The 11,670-nt window shown below is 35.3% G+C and overlaps 1 protein-coding gene across 1 annotated transcript in view; it reads right to left on the minus strand.

Annotated features, from left to right (window-relative positions):
* Window positions 1-4,565, minus strand: part of LOC121375990 (cysteine-rich venom protein Mr30-like) — a 7,758-nt gene extending 3,193 nt beyond the window's left edge. Inside the window, exons 1-2 of the mRNA XM_041503744.1 lie at window positions 4,526-4,565; window positions 3,849-3,940 (exon numbers count right to left, since the gene is read on the minus strand). Coding sequence (XP_041359678.1) covers window positions 3,849-3,933 — 85 coding nt within the window. The 5' untranslated portion in view covers window positions 3,934-3,940; window positions 4,526-4,565. The remainder of the gene's footprint in view (window positions 1-3,848; window positions 3,941-4,525) is intronic.
* Window positions 4,566-11,670: the final 7,105 nt, after the last annotated feature.

Below are 11,670 nucleotides of genomic sequence, written 5' to 3' on the forward strand. Positions count from 1 at the left end.
TAATCACTATGACACAGAGATATAAGTACAGTAATATTTTTATAGTTCAGCCACGTCTCCCTTTAAAGACCTGTACGTTCATAATCACTATGACACAGAGATACAAGTACAGTAATATTTTTATAGTTCAGCCACGTCTCCCTTTAAAGACCTGTACGTTCATAATCACTATAACACAGAGATACAAGTACAGTAATATTTTTGTAGTTCAGCCACGTCTCCCTTTAAAGACCTGTACGTTCATAATCACTATAACACAGAGATATAAGTACAGTAATATTTTTATAGTTCAGCCACGTCTCCCTTTAAGGACCTGTACGTTCATAATCACTATAACACAGAGATACAAGTCAAGTAATATTTTTATAGTTCAGCCACGTTTCCCTTTAAAGACCTGTACTTTCATAATCACTATAACACAGAGATATAAGTACAGTAATATTTTTATAGTTCAGCCACGTCTCCCTTTAAAGACCTGTACGTTCATAATCACTATGACACTAAGATACAAGTCAAGTAATATTTTTATAGTTCAGCCACGTTTCCCTTTAAAGACCTGTACTTTCATAATCACTATAACACAGAGATATAAGTACAGTAATATTTTTATAGTTCAGCCACGTCTCCCTTTAAAGACCTGTACGTTCATAATCACTATAACACAGAGATACAAGTCAAGTAATATTTTTATAGTTCAGCCACGTTTCCCTTTAAAGACCTGTACGTTCATAATCACTATAACACAGAGATATAAGTACAGTAATATTTTTGTAGTTCAGCCACGTCTCCCTTTAAAGACCTGTACGTTCATAATCACTATAACACAGAGATACAAGTACAGTAATATTTTTATAGTTCAGCCACGTCTCCCTTTAAGGACCTGTACGTTCATAATCACTATAACACAGAGATACAAGTCAAGTAATATTTTTGTAGTTCAGCCACGTCTCCCTTTAAAGACCTGTACGTTCATAATCACTATAACACAGAGATATAAGTACAGTAATATTTTTATAGTTCAGCCACGTCTCCCTTTAAGGACCTGTACGTTCATAATCACTATCACACAGAGATACAAGTCAAGTAATATTTTTATAGTTCAGCCACGTTTCCCTTTAAAGACCTGTACGTTCATAATCACTATGACACAGAGATACAAGTCAAGTAATATTTTTGATAGTTCAGCGACGTCTCCCTTGAAGCCTGGGCTACGTTCAGTCAGACCAAGCAGAAAAATGTCTGCCAGACTGATTTATGCGCGTCACGTTAAACCAAATGGCCACGTCGGGAACCAATCAAATAGTTTGCTGGCGAACTTGGGGCTGTGTTCCGGCAGTTACACATGCAGACGTCATCGACCAAATTCCCGCCATTGTGACAAGCCTTTATGCCACAGTCCGCGGCACCTTCCAGATTGTGCATGGAATTTAAAATATGAGTAATGTAAAAAATTACCACCACTAATAATAATATATAATAATAATAATGATGATGATGATGATGATGATGATGATGATGATGATGATGATGATGCTGATGCTGATGGTGATGATAAGGACGAGACTAAGGAATAAAGTACAGTAGCATTATGCATCTTACTTCCAGTAGTGAACATTGATACCAAATCATGCCATTGTATTGCACTGCACACATTCTAATAGCCCTGTAATGTAACATGAGGCGAGCATATGGCAAAATGACGTATAAACTACAATAAAATGAGAATGGTCTTCCTTGTACGATGCCTAAACCTTAACTGGATACAGGCTAATTAATGTGCTATCCTAGTCTTGCTAGACACGGCCCGTGTCCAAGTACCCGAGTATTCGTGGATACCCTATAAACTACAATAAAATGAGAATGGTCTTCCTTGTACGATGCCTAAACCTTAACTGGATACAGGCTAATTAATGTGCTATCCCATTCTTGCTAGACTCGGCCCGTGCCCAAGTACCCGAGTACTCGTGGATACCATAATATAGGTTATGTGTTTTGGCCTCTATCGCGAATTTCTGTTTGTACGGCATGTTTCTGTGAAACAGGTAAAAAGTCTTGAAATTCTAGATTTAATTTCTACTGCCTATCTACATACAAATATCAAACTATTTAATTAATCAAATGCCTACTGTCGGAGTAATAAGCATACATAATGTTAATTCCTGCCAGTTTTAGGCAATGTTTTTATTTCTAAAAACCCAGAAATCAATATAACTCGATTCGTTTTCAAGCTACACCAATATTTTGTTCACTGTTATAATCTACTCGTTATTGCGCAAAAGACTGTCGATTTACTAATTGTTGTTCTGTTCTTTCTTCGCACAGTTTTTAAATGAAAGATACAAATGTTTGCACTGTCTGTATTTTTAAATCTATGAAGGTGACAGCAATAACATTTATGTGTTAGGATTAATCATTTACTATTTTATTAACGTGTAAAATGTGAAATAAGTGCAATATAATTTGTTAATATGGCAAGTCGTCTGTTCTAAGACTGTTGAACCGAGATGTAGTGGGCAGTACACAACTACATTTTAGCTCGTCGTGAGAGAGTTCAGCCATGGGCATGTCGGGTGTGGTGGGGGTGGGGGGGGGGGGGGGGTGTGGGTGTAATTATGCCTATAATTAAATAATGCATAAATATGTTTAATAAATGTACAGCTATTACAGTCACTACAGCTTTCAGTTAAATCTATTATTATTATAAATAATTGTTATTATTCTTATTGTATATAAATAAAATAGAAACGAAAGAAACGAAAAGAAAGAAAATAAGAAAGAAAAAAATAACAAACAAACAAACAAAACGAAACAAACAAACAAACAAACAAAAAAGTAATAAGATACATTTTTTCGCTCTGGTCTAATGTGAATCTATAACATGGAATTAAGACTACTACCTCTCGCCACACCATAGTCCTTATAAATCTATACAATGGAATTAAGACTACTACCTCTCGCCACACCATAGTCCTTATAAACCTATACCATGGAATTAAGACTACTACCTCTCGCCACACCATAGTCCTTATAAACCTATACCATGGAATTAAGACTACTACCTCTCGCCACACCATAGTCCTTATAAATCTATAACATGGAATTAAGACTACTACCTCTCGCCACACCAGAGTCCTTATAAATCTATAACATGGAATTAAGACTACTACCTCTAGCCACACCAGAGTCCTTATAAATCTATACCATGGAATTAAGACTACTACCTCTCGCCACACCATAGTCCTTATAAATCTATAACATGGAATTAAGACTACTACCTCTCGCCACACCATAGTAGTCTACTCTATAAATCTATAACATGGAATTAAGACTACTACTACACTCTCGCCACACCATAGTCCTTATAAACCTATACCATGGAATTAAGACTACTACCTCTCGCCACACCAGAGTCCTTATAAATCTATAACATGGAATTAAGACTACTACCACAGAGTCTCTATACCAACTACCATAGTCCTTATAAACAGACCATAACATGGAATTAAGACTACTACCTCTCGCCAATACACCATACACAAGTCCTTATAAATCTATACCATGGAATTAAGACTACTACCTCTCGCCACACCATAGTCCTTATAAACCTATAACATGGAATTAAGACTACTACCTCTCGCCACACCAGAGTCCTTATAAATCTATACCATGGAATTAAGACTACTATCTCTCGCCACACCAGAGTCCTTATAAACCTATAACATGGAATTAAGACTACTACCTCTCGCCACACCAGAGTCCTTATAAATCTATAACATGGAATTAAGACTACTACCTCTAGCCACACCATAGTCCTTATACAACTAAGACAATGCATGAAGTATACTTACTACACAGACCATCTACACAAGTTGGTTTTGAAGCGGGACAGGAACTGCAAGCTGTTCCACTTAGGTATGGTTTCTCACCGACCATGTTGCCTCTAGTGTTAAAAAACAAAAGATATTACAAAGATGCATTAAAATGACAGAAATAAAAGGAGAATTAGTGAATGCGGAGAGAGAGAGAGAGAGAGAGAGAGAGAGAGAGAGAGAGAGAGAGAGAGAGAGAGAGAGAGAGAGAGAGAGAGAGAGAGAGAGAGAGAGAGAGAGAGAGAGAGAGAGAGAGAGACAGACAGACAGACAGACAGACAGACAGACAGCCAGACAGAGAGACAGCCAGACAGAGAGACAGACAGAGAGGCAGACAGGGAGACAAACAGACATACATACAGACAGACAGGCAGACAGACAGAGAGACAGACGGAGACATAGAGAGAGAGACAGACAAATAGACAGACATACAGACAGACAGACAGAGAAACAGACAGAAAGAGACACACAAAGAGAGAACGTATAATAATACTAATAATAATCAAGTCAACAAACAAGTACACCAATACATCCACAAGGGAATTTGCAGAGATTTGAAGTTGATAATAGTCAGTTTATACTAATAAGTGTGGACAGACAGAGACAGATACAGAAAAACAGAACTTCAGATAGAACACACGAAAACCTAAACATACGCTGGTCCGTAGTTGCAGACGACAAGCAATATGTTGGTGCATCAACACAACTACTGTTACACTAGTAAAATCATCAACACAACTACTGTTACACTAGTAAAATCATCAACACAGCTACTTTTACACTAGTAATCAATACGTGTACATCAACACAGCTACTATTACACTAGTAAAATCATCAACACAGCTACTGTTACACTAGTAAAATCATCAACACATCTACTGTTACACTAGTAAAATCATCAACACAACTATTTTTACAATAGTAAAATCATCAACACAGCTACTATTACACTAGTAAAATCATCAACACAGCTACTGTTACACTAGTAAAATCATCAACACAGCTACTATTACACTAGTAAAATCATCAACACAGCTACTATTATAGTAGTAAAATCATCAACACTGCTACACTAGTAAAATCATCAACACAGCTACTGTTACACTAGTAAAATCATCAACACAGCTACTGTTACACTAGTAAAATCATCAACACAGCTACTGTTACACTAGTAAAATCATCAACACAGCTACTATTACACTAGTAAAATCATCAACACAGCTACTGTTACACTAGTAAAATCATCAACACAGCTACTGTTACACTAGTAAAATCATCAACACAGCTAGTAAAATCATCAACACAGCTACTGTTACACTAGTAAAATCATCAACACAGCTACTGTTACACTAGTAAAATCATCAACACAGCTACTGTTACACTAGTAAAATCATCAACACAGCTACTACTCATCAACACAGCTACTGTAAAATCATCAACACAGCTACTACACTTACACTAGTAAAATCATCAACACAGCTACTATTATAGTAGTAAAATCATCAACACTACTGCTAGTAAAATCATCAACACAGCTACTATTACACTAGTAAAATCATCAACACAGCTACTGTTACACTAGTAAAATCATCAACACAGCTACTGTTACACTAGTAAAATCATCAACACAACTACTGTTACACTAGTAAAATCATCAACACAGCTACTATTACACTAGTAAAATCATCAACACAGCTACTATTACACTAGTAAAATCATCAACACAGTTACTGTTACACTAGTAAAATCATCAACACAGCTACTATTACACTAGTAAAATCATCAACACAGCTACTATTACACTAGTAAAATCATCAACACAGCTACTATTACAGTAGTAAAATCATCAACACTGCTACAGTAGTAAAATCATCAACACAGCTACTATTACACTAGTAAAATCATCAACACAGCTACTGTTACACTAGTAAAATCATCAACACAGCTACTGTTACACTAGTAAAATCATCAACACAGCTACTATTACACTAGTAAAATCATCAACACAGCTACTATTACTAGTAAAATCATCAACACAGTAAACTATAAAATCATCAACACAGCTACACTAGTAAAATCATCAACACAGCTAGTAAAAAAATCATCAACACAGCTACTGTTACACTAGTAAAATCATCAACACAGCTACTGTTACACTAGTAAAATCATCAACACAGCTACTATTACACTAGTAAAATCATCAACACAGCTACTATTACACTAGTAAAATCATCAACACAGCTACTGTTACACTAGTAAAATCATCAACACAGCTACTGTTACACTAGTAAAATCATCAACACACTATTACACTACTAACACAGCTACACACTAGTAAAATCATCAACACAGCTACTATTACACTAGTAAAATCATCAACACAGCTACTGTTACACTAGTAAAATCATCAACACAGCTACTGTTATAACACAGCTACTATTACACTAGTAGTAAAATCATCAACACAGCTACTGTTACACTAGTAAAATCATCAACACAGCTACTAGTAAAATCATCAACACAGCTACTAAAATCATCAACACAGCTACTTTTACACTACACAACACAGCTAGTAAAATCATCAACACAGCTACTGTTACACTAGTAAAATCATCAACACAGCTACTTTACAACTATTACACTAGTAAAATCATCAACACAGCTACTGTTACACTAGTAAAATCATCAACACAGCTACAGTAGTAAAATCATCAACACAGCTACTATTACACTAGTAAAATCATCAACACAGCTACTGTTACACTAGTAAAATCATCAACACAGCTACTGTTACACTAGTAAAATCATCAACACAGCTACTATTACACTAGTAAAATCATCAACACAACTACTGCTACACTAGTAAAATCATCAACACAGCTACTATTACACTAGTAAAATCATCAACACAGCTACTATTACACTAGTAAAATCATCAACACAGCTACTGTTACACTAGTAAAATCATCAACACAGCTACTGTTACACTAGTAAAATCATCAACACAGCTACTGTTACACTAGTAAAATCATCAACACAGCTACTGTTACACTAGTAAAATCATCAACACAGCTACTACAGCTACTGTTACACTAGTAAAATCATCAACACAGCTACTCAACACAGCTACAGTAGTAAAATCATCAACACAGCTACTATTACACTAGTAAAATCATCAACACAGCTACTGTTACACTAGTAAAATCATCAACACAGCTACTGTTACACTAGTAAAATCATCAACACAGCTACTGTTACACTAGTAAAATCATCAACACAGCTACTATTACACTAGTAAAATCATCAACACAGCTACTATTACACTAGTAAAATCATCAACACAGCTACTGTTACACTAGTAAAATCATCAACACAGCTACTATTACAGTAGTAAAATCATCAACACTGCTACAGTAGTAAAATCATCAACACAGCTACTATTACACTAGTAAAATCATCAACACAGCTACTGTTACACTAGTAAAATCATCAACACAGCTACTATTACACTAGTAAAATCATCAACACAGCTACAGTAGTAAAATCATCAACACAGCTACTATTACACTAGTAAAATCATCAACACAGCTACTGTTACACTAGTAAAATCATCAACACAGCTACTGTTACACTAGTAAAATCATCACTAGTACAAGTAAAATCATCAACACAGCTACTGTTACACTAGTAAAATCATCAACACAGCTACTATTACACTAGTAAAATCATCAACACAGCTACTATTACACTAGTAAAATCATCAACACAGCTACTGTTACACTAGTAAAATCATCAACACAGCTACTGTTACACTAGTAAAATCATCAACACAGCTACTATTACACTAGTAAAATCATCAACACAGCTACAGTAAAATCATCAACACAGCTACTGTTACACTAGTAAAATCATCAACACAGCTACTATTACACTAGTAAAATCATCAACACAGCTACTGTTACACTAGTAAAATCATCAACACAGCTACTATTACACTAGTAAAATCATCAACACAGCTACTGTTACACTAGTAAAATCATCAACACAGCTACTGTTACACTAGTAAAATCATCAACACAGCTACTATTACAGTAGTAAAATCATCAACACAGCTACTATAACACTAGTAAAATCATCAACACAGCTACTGTTACACTAGTAAAATCATCAACAGAGCTACTGTTACACTAGTAAAATCATCAACACAGCTACTATGCAATAGTACAATCATCAACACAGCTACTATTACACTAGTAAAATCATCAACACAGCTACTTTTATACTAGTAAAATCATCAACACAGCTACTATTACAGTAGTAAAATCATCAACACAGCTACTATAACACTAGTAAAATCATCAACACAGCTACTGTTACACTAGTAAAATCATCAACACAGCTACTGTTACACTAGTAAAATCATCAACACAGCTACTATTACACTAGTAAAATCATCAACACAGCTACTGTTACACTAGTAAAATCATCAACACAGCTACTGTTACACTAGTAAAATCATCAACACTATTACAGTAGTAAAATCATCAACACAGCTACTATTACACTAGTAAAATCATCAACACAGCTACTATTACACTAGTAAAATCATCAACACAGCTACTATCATCAACACAGCTACTACACTAGTAAAATCATCAACACAGCTACTACACTAGTAAAATCATAACACAGTAAAAAAATCATCAACACAGCTACTGTTACACTAGTAAAATCATCAACACAGCTACTGTTACACTAGTAAAATCATCAACACAGCTACTGTTACACTAGTAAAATCATCAACACAGCTACTATTACACTAGTAAAATCATCAACACAGCTACTGTTACACTAGTAAAATCATCAACACAGCTACTATTATAGTAGTAAAATCATCAACACTGCTACAGTAGTAAAATCATCAACACAGCTACTATTACACTAGTAAAATCATCAACACAGCTACTGTTACACTAGTAAAATCATCAACACAGCTACTATTACACTAGTAAAATCATCAACACAGCTACTGTTACACTAGTAAAATCATCAACACAGCTACTGTTACACTAGTAAAATCATCAACACAGCTACTATTACACTAGTAAAATCATCAACACAGCTACTGTTACACTAGTAAAATCATCAACACAGCTACTGTTACACTAGTAAAATCATCAACACAGCTACTATTACACTAGTAAAATCATCAACACTGCTACTACAGTAGTAAAATCATCAACACAGCTACTATTACACTAGTAAAATCATCAACACAGCTACTATTACACTAGTAAAATCATCAACACAGCTACTGTTACACTAGTAAAATCATCAACACAGCTACTGTTACACTAGTAAAATCATCAACACAGCTACTGTAGTAATCAACACAGCTAAAAGTAAAATCATCAACACAGCTACTAAAATAACACAGCTACTGTAGTAAAATCATCAACACAGCTACTATTACACTAGTAAAATCATCATCAACACAGCTACTACTAGTAAAATCATCAACACAGCTACTGTTACACTAGTAAAATCATCAACACAGCTACTATTAACACAGCTAGTAAAATCATCATCACACAGCTACTGTTACACTAGTAAAATCATCAACATAGCTACTATTATAGTAGTAAAATCATCAACACTGCTACAGCAGTAAAATCATCAACACAGTTACTATTACACTAGTAAAATCATCAACACAGCTACTGTTACACTAGTAAAATCATCAACACAGCTACTGTTACACTAGTAAAATCATCAACACAGCTACTGTTACACTAGTAAAATCATCAACACAGCTACTGTTACACTAGTAAAATCATCAACACAGCTACTGTTACACTAGTAAAATCATCAACACAGCTACTATTATAGTAGTAAAATCATCAACACTGCTACAGTAGTAAAATCATCAACACAGCTACTATTACACTAGTAAAATCATCAACACAGCTACTGTTATACTAGTAAAATCATCAACACAGCTACTATTACACTAGTAAAATCATCAACACAGCTACTATTACACTAGTAAAATCATCAACACAGCTACTATTACACTAGTAAAATCATCAACACAGCTACTGTTACAAACCTAAAAGCCCTTATCAACACAACTACGATTGCTTACACTAGTAAAATCATCAACACAGCTACTATCATAACTAGTAAAATCATCAACACAGCTACTATTATACTAGTAAAATCATCAACACAGCTACTATTACACTAGTAAAATCATCAACACAGCTACTATTACACTAGTAAAATCATCAACACAGCTACTGTTACACTAGTAAAATCATCAACACAGCTACTATTACACTAGTAAATCATCAACACAGCTACTGGACAGTAAGTAAATCATCAAACACAGACTACTGTTATATAGTAAAAAAATCAACACAGCTACTATTACACTAGTAAAATCATCAACACAAAATTAGTACGATCACTAGTAAAATCATCAACACAGCTACTGTTTACACTAGTAAAATCATCAACACAGCTACTGATTACTTGTAAAATCATCAACACAGCTACTTTTACACTAGTAAAATCATCAACACAGCTACTATTACACTAGTAAAATCATCAACACGAGCTACTGGGGGACACTAGTAAAATCATCAACACAGCTACTTATAATACACTATTACAATAATCAAAATTGCTACTGTAAGCACTAGTAAAATCATCAAAGCACTGTTACACTACGTCTGCAACACAGCTACGGACATATCAAGTGATCAACACTGTACTATTACACTAGTCATCAAATCATCTCTCTCAGCTAAAATCTCTACTCTACTATCTAGTAAAATCATCAACACAGCTACTATAACACTAGTAAAATCATCAACACAGCTACTATTACATAGTATAATCATAACACAACTACTGTTACACTAGTAAAATCATCATTTAGTTACTATAATAGTAGTAAAATCATTATGCACATTCTACTTTGATTGATATATACTCTGTAAAAAAAAGAACACAGCTACTAGGTGAGAGGGAAATCATCAAGACAGCTACTTTATTTTAGTAAAATCATCAACACAGCTACAGTGTACAGTACTGAAATGACCATGTTTGTTAATGTTATGGGAGGGAAATCATCAACAAATGCACCCTAAAACAAATTTAAGGCACGTTGTGGCACGAAAAATCATCAAAATCGGCGTGAAATGGTCAGATTTTGGCGAACGTGAAACTAGGGAAAATCATTAACAGTGAGCTATTATTACATTGCAATAGGTCAACCTCCAGTTAGGTGAATCAACAGTCATTACACTCGCACGCCACACTGAACGTTCATCAGAGACCATTTCACGTCTCATGGGACACAGCTACCATCAGTTTCAATCAGCTGAAAACTGGGATAAAAGTGGGAGCCATGCCTCACAGTAAACCATTTAGCATCCTAATCCGCTACATCCGGGTTCTGCACTTGCGTCACCGAACAAACAGCATTAAAGACTGCTGGACGCATACCTGGTTTAAGAAGGGTGTCTGCACAAAACATTCGGAACGACTTCGAGAAGCACGGGGTAGGAGACCATATATTGGCCCCGTCCTGCTCAACATCGATCGTGTTTGCTGGTGCACGAATGTCCAGGGTCGAGAACAAACCTAACCAGTCAGCCCTTAAGGTCGCGACACACGATACGATTGCTTCATACGAGAATAGGCGATTGTGTAGCAACTGATGAAATCATAATGTTTGTCTCATCACAAGCGGCTCTTCTCCTACGAGCGACTCGTTTCGTGTGATGGCGCCTTT

Source organism: Gigantopelta aegis, chromosome 1 (assembly GCF_016097555.1).
Source record: "Gigantopelta aegis isolate Gae_Host chromosome 1, Gae_host_genome, whole genome shotgun sequence".
Taxonomy (NCBI): Eukaryota; Metazoa; Mollusca; class Gastropoda; order Neomphalida; family Peltospiridae; genus Gigantopelta; species Gigantopelta aegis.